Source organism: Salvia splendens, chromosome 13 (genome assembly GCF_004379255.2).
Source record: "Salvia splendens isolate huo1 chromosome 13, SspV2, whole genome shotgun sequence".
NCBI lineage: Eukaryota > Viridiplantae > Streptophyta > Magnoliopsida > Lamiales > Lamiaceae > Salvia > Salvia splendens.
The window spans coordinates 24,749,443-24,762,229 of NC_056044.1; the positions used below are offsets into that span (position 1 = coordinate 24,749,443).

The 12,787-nt window shown below is 36.5% G+C and overlaps 2 protein-coding genes and 1 non-coding gene across 3 annotated transcripts; 2 read left to right on the top strand and 1 right to left on the bottom strand.

The window, feature by feature from the left end:
* The first annotated feature begins 316 nt into the window (after positions 1-316).
* On the top strand, positions 317-3,840 carry LOC121762622 (3-isopropylmalate dehydrogenase, chloroplastic-like). Its single transcript, XM_042158577.1, has 7 exons — positions 317-610; positions 1,623-1,943; positions 2,029-2,190; positions 2,271-2,345; positions 2,698-2,807; positions 2,880-2,952; positions 3,325-3,840. Exons 1-7 carry the CDS (start codon positions 428-430, stop codon positions 3,514-3,516), a joined length of 1,116 nt encoding a protein of 371 aa, XP_042014511.1. The 5' UTR covers positions 317-427; the 3' UTR covers positions 3,517-3,840.
* A 1,719-nt stretch (positions 3,841-5,559) lies between these two features.
* On the top strand, positions 5,560-8,950 carry LOC121762627 (adenosine kinase 2-like). Its single transcript, XM_042158583.1, has 12 exons — positions 5,560-5,725; positions 6,005-6,058; positions 6,879-6,925; positions 7,021-7,052; positions 7,139-7,240; positions 7,563-7,627; positions 7,709-7,785; positions 7,861-7,958; positions 8,032-8,102; positions 8,189-8,255; positions 8,342-8,525; positions 8,616-8,950. The coding sequence occupies exons 1-12, from the start codon at positions 5,643-5,645 to the stop codon at positions 8,756-8,758; spliced, it is 1,023 nt and encodes a 340-aa protein (XP_042014517.1). The 5' UTR covers positions 5,560-5,642; the 3' UTR covers positions 8,759-8,950.
* A 304-nt stretch (positions 8,951-9,254) lies between these two features.
* Positions 9,255-9,326, bottom strand: TRNAH-GUG. The gene has a single exon. It is a non-coding gene; the product is annotated as a tRNA-His (tRNA).
* Positions 9,327-12,787: the final 3,461 nt, after the last annotated feature.

The window sequence follows — 12,787 nt, forward strand, 5'->3', positions numbered from 1 at the left end:
TAGTTATTTACTCTAGTATTGTAATTGTAATGTAGGATATGTTTAAATTTATAAAAATGAATAATTAAAGTAAAAAATGTTAGAAATATGTATGGGAAAGGATAAACGGATGTTATATAAAAAATGAAAAGATACAGAGCAAAAAATATATGTTGTGGATGACCTTACGAATATGATATAGAGATATTACTAAAAAATAATTTCCATTTGCAAATATAGACCTAATTGTCGAAGATAATCAAAATGGTTGTACTTTCCCTACAGTAATAATTTGACAATCATCGAAAATATAAAAGTGTATATTTATACGCTTTACAGCCGCTGACTCCTCCTCTCTATTGTTCGGAGACGCCTCTTTTCAATTTTTCATATAAAATCACAAGCAGCTCGGAAAATCGAGTTCGGTAACCACAATCCGTAGCAATCAATGGCGTCGCAGATCGTGAGACGACTTGCTCGGAGCCGAGCGTCTGGAATTTTCTCCTCCACGATCCCTAGTTTTTTGAATCGGAGTTTTTCGTCGACGGCGCCACCCGAATCCAACCTGATCCGCGCCACTCTTTTCCCCGGAGATGGAATCGGACCGGAGATCGCCGAGTCGGTCAAACAGGTGCGCGACTGCTTCCAGCCGATATTTTATCTGCGTATATGTTTATATGAAATGCTAGATTCGTGGTGCTCGAGTGGTTCTGGTAAAATTGTGCGGGAATATAACGGTTTATGCGTGGTTTGATTTTAGTTGGCCATTAATTAGGTTAGTTATGGAAATTGTTTTGTTTTAATTTGTGTTTAGCTACAATCTGATGGCTATTTAGGATGACAAAGGCCGATAGTCATGAATTTATGGTGTTGGTTCCATTATGGATATTAACCTATCTCCTTGGATTTGTATTACTGTTATTGTTGATGATGTGTTCTATGCCGCATGATGTATGCCCAGAGAAAATAAGGTAAAACGAGAAGAATCAAGGAAATAGGAAATTTACAAAAACCTCCCTGACTAACAAGTTCATGATATTCTTAATAGGCTGTGCATGTGTTATGAATTGCGCCTATTGATTTCCTCATATGCTAGCAAGCAGCAACACAAAATATATATTTATGATTCTGCAAGTTCCACACTTCCATGCATGTTGCATCAGCCCCATGTGAATCACTTAAAACTGGTCGCGGATATGGTGAAATCAACTCTACCTCTTACAACTAGCTGAAATGTTTGTCAGTCTCTTAAAATGGTGGGGTGCATGCATTATTATAGACCACTTTATGATTCAGTTATTTTAATAATATTTTCAATTGGCATGAGATGTTGTTCCGTCAAAGTATGTTGATTTTGGTTGTTGGCTAATAGCTTCCAGAGACAAGATGTTATGTGCTTAGTTTTGAAATAGTGAATAATAAGATCTTTCCAGCTTAGTTTTAGAAACCTGAATGTCATAGTTGTCTGCTGTATTTATATCTTCTTGTGGTACATACGACCAACTTAGCCATCTTTTAGTTTTGCTTTTTCCATGGCATTTGTGGCATCATGTTGTGTTGTCTGTCATACCATCTTTTTGTAAGAAGCTTTTCTAGTTTACAAGATCTAATGCTAATCAAATGCTACATTTGGTGAAACTCAGATATTCAAAGTTGCTGACTGTCCGATTGAGTGGGAAGAACACTTTGTGGGGACGGAGATAGATCCTAGAACCCAGAGCTTCCTTACATGGGAAAGTCTCGAATCTGTGAGAAACAACAAAGTTGGTCTGAAAGGCCCTATGGCCACACCAATTGGGAAAGGCCATCGGTCTCTTAACCTTACCTTGAGGAAAGAGCTCAATCTCTATGCCAATGTGAGACCTTGTTACAGCCTACCTGGATACAAGACTAAATATGATGATGTTGATCTCATTACTATTCGTGAAAACACAGAAGGAGAATATAGTGGACTTGAACATCAGGTATGTTACTCTATAAGACGTAGCCGTATTATAAAACAACTCATATTTAGTCAATTTGGTTTATTCCAATTTCATTTTTACTTAGGTGGTGAGGGGTGTTGTGGAAAGTCTAAAGATCATCACACGTCAAGCAAGTTTGAGAGTTGCTGAGTATGCTTTCTACTATGCTAAGGCCCATGGACGACAAAGAGTATCTGCTATACATAAAGCCAACATCATGCAAAAAACTGATGGTCTTTTCCTTAAGGTCTACTATTATTAATATCCTTGAGGATTAATATTTATTTTAGCTGCTTCAGCTGTTCAGTTTAATCTTTTGCACTGCAGTGTTGTCGAGAGGTAGCGGAAAAGTACCCAGAGATCACATATGAAGAAGTTGTCATTGACAATTGCTGTATGATGGTATGAGATTTTGTCTTCTACTCTTCTAAACGTACACATATCTGTGGGTACATGCCCAGTAATCTGACCTTTTACTTTTCAAAATATAAGATATGTCGATACAGCTTAAAAGAATTGATAATTAGGATACAGGTACTGGGTTATGGCTGTATGTAATAATAAAGTTTTTATAAGTTATAAATTGGAAATTAAACAATGAAAATATTGACATATAATTGCACTAACTTGTTAGAACTAGTTTTTTTCTATTAAATGTGAGGAATCAGAGAATCAATGAAACTGCAAATACATTATTAATATCCACAGCTGTTGCATCGGTGCCGTTCCAATTTCAGTTTATTTCCATGTGCAGCTTGTAAAGAATCCGGCTCTTTTTGATGTGTTGGTGATGCCTAATCTTTATGGTGACATTATCAGTGATCTTTGCGCGGGCTTGATTGGAGGTTTAGGCTTAACTCCCAGGTATATCCTTTTGGTCCCATTTTCTTAACATTGTTAACTTATTCAACTCACCTAATCTGCTATCTTCTACAGCTGTAATATTGGCGAGGGAGGGATTGCGCTTGCTGAAGCAGTGCATGGTTCTGCACCTGATATTGCTGGAAAGGTAGGAAACAACTTGACACGTGCTCTTCTGCTCATTTAATCTGTTAAATTTGCTTCTTTGAGCATGTTGGAGTTCTCACTTCTCACTAGATAATAGTACTACGAAAATAACATTAATCTGAGCTGTATTTGTCACAACAATAATAGTTGTAATTATATCATAATGCCAAATATGATTCGAGTTGGAAAGGCTGATAGTTTTTGTATGTATTGCAACTCGGGTTCTGACAAGATAAAAAATGTATATTCATACTTGTTTTTATCATGTTGGGACTAGCTGGAATCAAATAAGCTGTGTTTGTTCTTCGTCCCCTACTAGCTAGTGGTACAAGACCTTTTTGAGTACATAGCTAAAGCCATGTTGTTGATGCAGAATTTGGCAAATCCGACAGCATTGCTCCTGAGTTCTGTGAGTATGTTGCGGCATTTGAAGCTCCATGATAAAGCCGACAAAATTCAGGATGCTGTACTGAAGACGATAGCAGAAGGGAAGTACAGAACAGGTGATCTTGGTGGTAAATCAACGACAACCGAGTTCACCAATGCAATCTGCGATCACCTCTGAACCGAATCCGGCACTTTTACATCTTGATTCTTTTCTGGCAGCAGTTCAACAAGATGAGGCTGTTGACTTATGTTTTGTTTCAGCAAATATAGATATAGCCGTTATTAGTTTGTGAAGCTTCATGGAGTAACACATATCTCTCTCCATTTATTAGGATTTGCATCAATTTTGCTCGTAGAAGCAAATAAAGCCCATGCCCCTTCCCTTCCCTTCCCTTCAACTGAATTACGGGTTAAAAATATAACCTTATTATAAGCATTGCTCGAATCTATTCTCTACTGAGGGTTTTTCTTCCCCAGAAACAATTACTACTAATCTTTCCAATTCTGAATGTAGAATTTATTCGCTTTCATTTTTTAACTATTCGATTTTATATTAGTATCAGTAATCAGTGTCGGTGCTCTTCCAAAGTAGATAAAATTTCAAAACTTGGGGGTGTCTGTGGGCCATTTAGGTTTTACTTAAACCCTAGGACAAAATTATAACAAGTAACTTAAATTATACGTTAATGTAATACTACCCATTATGATTATATTGAAAGGGTATCTATATAGTTAATTAGTTAAAATAATTCTGTTTCTAATTATACCGTGGATAAATTATAATTTTCACGTTAAATAATTCACCCTTCTCTTGAATTCTACTACTGTTAAATTAATAGAGTAATTTTGTTTAGACTTTTTAGTAATGAGAAAAAAACTATGTTATGTATGGAGCCATGCATGAAAAGCATACAACCTAAGTGTGATTTAGATATGAAAATTGGTTTTAATTACAAAATCTTAGCCGCATAATAACATTCCACCAACAACAATACAACATCGTGCCTTCAATCTTCCACGCAATTTAAAAAAACAAATGAATAAATATATAGTATACTTCCGGGATAAATATACCATGCATACAAAATATTTCATCAATGTTTTAAATTAGTACAAAGGTTTTAAGTTAGCATATATCATACAAAAGTTTGATTAGTGTTTCAAATTAGTACATTCCGTCAAATAACACTAACACCATTAACTTTTTCTTATTTTTCATCCTTTCCTCCACTCCAAATTACTATATTTCTTAGTACTATTTTTATATTTGCATGATACTCCTGGAAAATTAATTTTCTAATTCATTAACAATAATACTCCTAGAATTTCATAGGAGCTTTTCCTAAAACTGTGCCTTAGTATCACATACGACCTTCTTAAAAGAATAGATAATAATTTAGTCAATAAGTGACCACTTTTCTCATGCTTGGCATCCCATAAATTCTTATTTTTATATTTATCAAATCCAATGAGAACTTATGTTCAAAGAAAGATGAGAAGTAGTGGAAACAGCAGTATCAGAAACAAGAAACAAGCAAAGAAAAAAATGATAGGATTTTTCTAGAGCAGAAAGCAATGGGGTATACAATTCATTCTGAATAGAGGAGTGTAATGCTTACTCTGCATCTGCTCCAGTTCAATACTAAATATTTGAAACAATGAAAAAAATTCGACAGACGGACTCTACAACAAGGCAAATCAAAGCAATAAGACAAAAAAGGAAGAAATGCACATAGCAGCAACGAGGCAGGAGGTGGCAAAAAAATCCATCTTCATTGCTATAACTTAGACCAGCAGCAATGGTGTGCCATCATTCTTCAAGTATTATTCATTTTAATCATTATTCTAATGAAAATGGAATTTCATTCTAGGTGTTTATCACGATTTTTATTTCACGTATTATTCATTTTAGGTGTTCACCGCGATTTTTATTTCCAGGAGTATCATGCAAATATGATGAAAAAATAGTATTAAGAAATAATTTGGAGTGGAGTGAATGATGAAAAATATGAAAAAGTTAACGGTGTTAGTGTTATTTGACGGAATGTACTAATTTGAAACACCAATCAAACTTTTTGTATGATATATGCTAACTTAAAACTTTTTGTACTAATTTGAAACATTGATGAAACATTTGGTATATGGTATATTTACCCCTATACTTCCCCAATTAGAGTATATTTTTAACATCTGTATATATATTCTTTCTATAAATCAACCAAGTCACAGTGAGCTCATTCATTCCGCTCTTTCAGTTCTCCGAATTATTGATCGCGATCTTTGATCTGAAATCGTGAGTTTGAGATGGAGTCCGATGGCATTTTGCTCGGAATGGGGAATCCGCTCTTGGATATTTCCGCCGTTGTCGATCAAGGCTTCTTAGACAAGTAATTTCTCCAGATTTTTTCGATTTTGCGATATCACATTGCTTTGAGCGTTTTCAGCTTGAGATGGTGCTGTTTGTCATAGCTGTTGTTTCGATTCACGGATCTGACGTCTTAGGTGTTTTGCTTGTTAATTATGGCCATTGCATGTAGGAGTGTCGAGTGCGTGATGGTGTGTTTCGATTCAGCTCGGTTTAGTAGATCTCGGATTTGGAATCTGTATATGTGTGAATCGGTATTGTGGTGGTTTGAATAATCTAATTAGCTTTCTTTGCTCGACAGGTACAATGTTAAATTGAACAATGCGATTCTGGCTGAGGATAAGCACTTGCCGATGTGAGTAGCTCGTTATTTATTACTCCCCTGTCCCGCTTTAGGAGTCTCGGTTGATCAATTTTGGACGTTCTGCTTTAGGAGTCCCGGTTGGGATAAACTAATAAAAAATGCCTGAAAGTAAGTAAAAAAGGGTTAAAAATGGGTCCCAACATCCACTACAACATTTATTTATTACACATTCAATTAAAAATGGATCTCAACATCCACTACAACATTTATTTACCTCACGCTCAAACACTTTCTTAAAACATGTGCCCGATTCAACCGGGACTCCTAAAGCGGGACGGAGGGAGTATTGGTTTTTGTTCTTTTCTGTAGTGTAATCTGCTATTCCAAATATACAGTTGAGTTATTGAATTCGTTCCATACGTTTGTTTTTATCTGAATATCTTTTGATGTCAACAATTTCATAACTTGTGAGCTTATGAGAAAGTAGAAACTGAATTTGAAATCAAACTATAAAGCATCAAGGACTTCTATGACTATTCTCTATAATGACGATGATTTGCGTGTAACTGTTAAGGTACAATCTGTACATTTTTAAAGCCGTGCTTCATTAAATCCAATATGATTACCCTGTCCCTGAATAATGATCAATGTTATGTTGTTAACTTATAAAGCTACTGGATAATGGGACTCAGTTTCAGTTAATTGATTTGATATTACTACTGAGTCTTGGAGAAGTTCAACTGATAATGGAAAGAATTAGGAATTTAATTGTAATAGTAAAATATTAGATTGTTGAACACGAGACATTTGTTATCTCAGAATGATTCATGTCTGGGTGTAAGTCTAACTCTCTCCACTTATGGATTCTCAGGTATGAAGAAATGACGTCCAAGTTCAAAGTAGAATTTATTGCTGGAGGTAATACAGAATAAGCAACAGTTGGTTTTCTCTATAAAGTTTTCTCAAGTTATTGTGAGTTTATACAAGTGACTTGAATGGTTTTTGGGATGCAGGGGCTACACAAAATTCAATCAGAGTTGCCCAGGTATATAGCGTATAGTTATAGCTTCATAATTTCTTTTCCATTTAATTAGTTATCAAGTATCTAAACTTTCAAGTTGTCATCTACAGTGGATGCTACAAATTCCTGGTGCAACCAGCTACATGGGTTCCATTGGAAAGGACAAATTTGGGGAAGAAATGAAGAAACATGCAAAGCTGGCTGGTGTTAATGTAAGTCCATTATCAGTTCAATATCTTTTAACTATTATGATCATCCTCTTCTTGATCATGATTTGCAATACTATAATTTCTCCAATCATCTTGTTGTTATCAGCTTCCTTCCATCCTAATAATTGTTTAAATTTGTAATCTTCTCATCATATGTTCTACTATAATGCAATAATCATGTTACCTTCTGCACATAATTTGTCATCGTTACTAGTACTATTATTAATTACTACGGAGTATTGTACTTTTTTTTAAGATAAAGGAGATTCCTAATTTGCACACAAATAATCACTATCTTAATATTATAGCTCACTGGTTTGAACAGGTCCATTACTATGAAGATGAATTGCCTACAGGCACTTGTGCCGTATGTGTGCTTGGTGGTGAAAGGTCAGTATGCTTTTAGAAATTATTGAATTTTTTTCCTTAAGTTTTCTTACAAAAACAATTTATAATTAAAAAATATTGCAGGTCACTCATTGCCAATCTGTCTGCTGCCAATTGCTACAAACCTGATCATTTGAAGAAACCAGAAAACTGGGCTTTGGGTACTCTCTCATAATAGCACTCTTTGATCAATATCACATAATTCTCCTAAACTGACACACTTAACCACTTGACAGTGGAAAAGGCCAAATTCTACTATATGGCTGGTTTTTTCCTCACAGTTTCCCCAGAATCTATCTTGCTTGTCGCTGAGCATGCAGCTGCTAAGAACAAGGTCAGACTTCTAACAATCAATCTGCTGTCTACTTCATCATAATGCTTTTTTCTAAACCTTCATGAACATGCAGATTTTCGCAACAAACCTGTCTGCTCCATTCATCTGCGAGTTCTTCAAGGATGCACAAGAGAAAGTATTACCGTAAGGATGGTTTCCCGTGTTTTCTGGTTACTTTGATGATTGAAAAGGTGACAATGATTAAGGGTGCGCGATTATTCGGATTTCAGGTACACAGATTTTGTGTTTGGAAATGAAACAGAAGCATCAACTTTTGCCCGAGTTCATGGCTACGAGGTAATGATTTCATTACACCAGATTCAGTAATGAGAGTTCATCACTACAGGCTAATAGTAGTATGGTGCTATTTTTTCTTCATGCAGACTGAAAGCATTCCAGAAATAGCATTGAAGATCTCCCAATTGCCAAAGGCCTCTGGAGCACACAAAAGAATTACTGTTATCACGCAGGGTGCAGACCCCGTAGTGGTTGCAGAGGATGGGAAGGTGAGGTTGATCCCTGTTGTTCCGTTGCCAAAAGAGAAGCTCATTGATACCAATGGTGCAGGTGTGTCATTCCTTACTTAAAAAATGAATATGAGGTCAATTTTTGTGATGAGTACATTATTTAAAATTCTTCAATGTTACATTCTTGTAGGTGATGCATTTGTTGGGGGATTTTTGTCACAATTGGTTCTTGAGAAGCCAATTGAAGAGTGCGTAAGAGCTGGTTGCTATGCATCGAATGTGATTATTCAGAGATCGGGTTGCTCGTACCCAGAGAAGCCAGATTTCAAATAAGTTCTATTCCTTCTTAAGCTTAGTAGAATTTTGAAATGATGATAAAAAAAAACCGTTTTTGAGTGTTTTACGGGCTTTAGGCCTGTATTGCCACACCTGCAAGCTCTATATTATTGCGTGTTAGGGTTCATTATATTTTATGAACTTATAGTATACCATTATCTATCTGCATTGCATTATTTTCTGGTGAAACCTATATTTGTGACAAACAGTGTTTTTGTTTGTTGCGATGTTGAATAGAGGTAATAATAATGGGTAGTAATATTTTGTTCTTTTGTCGTTAAATTTGTAACAAAATAGAAAGAAGACTATATTTTGGTGATTATGCTTTGTTTGAATTATGATGACGTCATATGTTGTAAAATCACTGTAATCTGATGTCCAGAAAATATAAATAAACATAGATAAAAGAAAATTAAAATTCAAATGATCTTTGTGGCGCGTCCAGAAAAAATAAACAAGCATAGAATAAAGGAAAATTAAATAAAAAGAAATGTGTGGCTGCTGGGATTCGAGCCCAGGTCTCCACGGCCACAACGTGGAATTCTTACCACTAAACTACAGCCACATCTTGCTGGTTGTTTTACTGCGGAAAATAATATATATATATATAGTATACTCAACTAACCTAAATTTTCCATCTCAGGACGATGGTCATATTTTGAACTTGAATGCAAAAATTGATATGATGCTACATTGAATCATATTCCCATTAGTGATTTACTGGGTGATGGCAAACTATTTCCCTTTCATTTCATTGGTGCCTCAAGATGTTTCGGCACAAGACAAGACTGGAAAGAAATAATAATGCAAATATTAACACAGAGTTGAAAGTTAGAAAGATAGAAACATAGCTAAGATCTCACTGAAATCAAAATCAGCAATCAGCATGTTGAGAGAATTTTTGAGTAACAAGATGAGTCATGGTATCTTGCAATACACCCATCAATGTGTTTTTTGATTTTGAAAACCCAAGCATAAGATTATTTTCAGAGGCAAAGTGGTGAGTATCCATGAGAAAAGATGGAAATATAGGGAGCAATGCTGCCTTCAAAATAGGAATTGTGTGCTAGCATCCACATCCATGCTCTTTGGCAAGAGCATGGAAGTGGGCCCGGACCCACTTTTACTCCTTACTCTTTCGCAAGAGCACTGTTGAATTGTAGTCAACAATTGTTGACTTTGTTGCCAAAATATTTGTCCCACATCAATGGGATAGGATTAGTTTGGGGGAGAGTTTCCTATAAATATTGTATTCCTTCTCCATTTAAATATAATTGGGCTCTGCAGAGGGTGCTCGGAGACGTAGGCAATTTGGCCGAACTCCGTTATCAAAATTTCGGGTATGTTCTTTCTTTATTATTTATTTTATTCCGCATTTATTTCTGGGGTTTTTTTTCTGTTGTGATATTGTATTCAATATTATTTGCGGGTTTGGTAGTAGTGTTTTGTATGGTTCTTTTGGGTATTTTTATATTGAATCGAATACTAGTGGAGAAAGTTCGTTGTATGCTGTCTACTGCTAGGCTAAATAGGAAATTTTGGGCTGAGACCATCACATATGCTCAACACATTGTCAATCGTTTGCCATGTTCTACCATTGATGGCAAGACTCCTTTAGAGGTATGGTCTGGTAAGCCTGCAACTGATTATGATTCTTTGCGTATTTTTAGTTCTGTTGCATATTATTATGTGACTGAATCAAAATTGGATTCACGTGCAAAGAAGACTTTGTTTATGGGTTTCAGTGCTGGTGTTAAAAGATATCGGTTATGGTGTTTGGAGTCTAAAAAGACGATCGTAAGTAGGGATGTTACCTTTGATGAATCTTCCATGTTGAATAAGGTAAATCCAAATAGTAGTGATACTTCATAGCAGGTGGAGTTTGAAGAAGCAGTTGTGATCCCGACTACGAACACCACAAATGACTCTCCTACGGAAGAAGAAGAGTCAGGTGATGAAGAGGTTCTACCCCAAGAACCTTCGCAGCAATCAGAGCCAATTGAAGTCAGGCGAATGAGGCGGGAAAATAAGAGACCTGCTCGTTTTGCGAATATGGTAGCATATGCGCTTCCAGTTGTTGTTGATGTTCCATGTATCTTTTCGAAAGGTGTTGAAAGTTTAGAAAGCGATGGTTGGAAAGGTGCTTTGGAAGAAGAGATGCAATCTCTTCAGAAGAACAAGGTGTGGAAGCTAATGTCGTTGCCGAAAGGCAAGAAGGCAATTGAATGTAAATGGGTTTTTGCAAAGAAAGAGGGATTTCCTGACAAATATAGTGTTCGCTACAAAGCAAGATAGGTAGCTAAAGGCTACACCTAGAGGGGGGAATTGATTACAACGAGGTTTTTTCTCCTGTTGTTAAACATTCCTCAATTATAATTTTGTTGGCTTTGGTAGCGCAGTTGGATTTGGAGCTAGTTCAACTTGATGTGAAGACCGCGTTTTTACACGGTGATTTGAAGGAGGAAATCTATATGACCCAACCGGAGGGATTCGAGGTTGCTGGTAAAGAAAGTTGGGTTTGTAAGTTAAACAAATCGTTATACGGATTGAAGCAGTCTTTAAGACAGTGGTACAAACGGTTTGACAAATTTATGAAAGATGAGATGTAAACAAGAAGCAAATACGACCACTGTGTGTATTTGTGCAGACTTCAAGATGGTTCATACATCTACCTACTCTTATACGTTGATGATATGCTGATAGCATCAAGAGCCAAGTTGAAGTGAATAGATTGAAGGCTTAGTTGAGTAAAGAGTTTGAGATAAAGGATTTGGGGGAAGCCAAGAAGATTCTCGGCATGGAGATAACAAGGGATAGAGAGGGAGACAAGCTTTGGCTGACACAGAAGCAGTATTTGACCAAAGTACTACAATGTTTTGGTATAAATGATGATTCCAAACCTATAAGTACCCCACTTGCTCCTCATTTGAAACTTAGTTCTCAGTTATCTCCAAATATGGATGATGAGCGAGAATATATGGCAAAAGTTCCCTATGCTAACGCAGTTGGAAGCTTGATGTATGCAATGGTGTGTACAAGACCAGACATTTCACAGGCCGTTGGTAATGTGAGCAGATACATGCATGATCCAGGCAAGGGTCATTGGCAAGCTGTGAAATAGATTCTGCGGTATATCAAAGATACTGTAGATATTGGTTTGCTGTTTGAGCAGGATAAATCACTTGGTCATTTTGCAGTTGGATATTGTGATTCCGACTATGCTGGTGATTTGGATAAGTGAAGATCTACTACTGGCTATTTGTTCACTTTAGCGAGTGCGCCAGTTAGTTGGAAGTCTACTTTGCAGTCAACGGTAGCTTTGTCTACGATAGAGGCAGAGTACATGGCCATTACTGAAGCTGTGAATGAGGTAATTTGGCTTCATGGGTTGCTGAAAGAATTAGGTGTTGGTCAGAAACAACTTGAAGTTCTGATAGCCAGAGTACTATTCATTTAGCAAAGAATCAGGTCTTTCATGCAAGGACGAAGCACATTGATGTTCGCTATCATTTTGTGCGGGAAATTCTCGAAGAAGAGGAAATTGTCATCCGAAAGGTTCCGACTTTGGAGAATCCTGCATATATGTTGACCAAGGTGGTGACGAGAGGCAAGTTTGAACATTGTTTGGACTTGGTTAATATTCTGCGAATTGGAGCTGGCGCTTGACAGCGCCAATATAAAAGCACCGTGGGTCATTTGTTTGGGTGGAAAAGAATCGTGTTCGGTGGAACTTGAAATTTTTGCCAAAGTGGAGATTTGTTGAATTGTAGTCAACAATTGTTGACTTTGTTGGCAAAATATTTGTCCCACATCGGTGGGGATAGGATTAGTTAACTCTCCTGCCCCATTTGTTAACAACCTCAAATATTGTATTCCTTCTCCATTTAAATATAAGCGGGCTCTGTAGAGGATGCTCGGAGACGTAGGCAATTTGGCCGAACTCCGTTATCAAAGTTTCGGGTGTATTATTTCTTTATTATTTATTTTGTTCCGCATTTATTTCTGGGTTTTCTTTTCTGTTGTGAT

Bases quoted from the DNA above. Each gene is read 5' to 3' on its own strand.
- LOC121762622 (XM_042158577.1), top strand. From the start codon at position 428: ATGGCGTCGCAGATCGTGAGACGACTTGCTCGGAGCCGAGCGTCTGGA. The intron at 2,191-2,270 runs GTCTACTATTAT...TTTGCACTGCAG, and splicing joins CTGATGGTCTTTTCCTTAAG to TGTTGTCGAGAGGTAGCGGA. The intron at 2,346-2,697 runs GTATGAGATTTT...TTCCATGTGCAG, and splicing joins TTGACAATTGCTGTATGATG to CTTGTAAAGAATCCGGCTCT.
- LOC121762627 (XM_042158583.1), top strand. From the start codon at position 5,643: ATGGAGTCCGATGGCATTTTGCTCGGAATGGGGAATCCGCTCTTGGAT. The intron at 6,059-6,878 runs GTGAGTAGCTCG...ATGGATTCTCAG, and splicing joins GAGGATAAGCACTTGCCGAT to GTATGAAGAAATGACGTCCA. The intron at 7,053-7,138 runs GTATATAGCGTA...TGTCATCTACAG, and splicing joins ATTCAATCAGAGTTGCCCAG to TGGATGCTACAAATTCCTGG.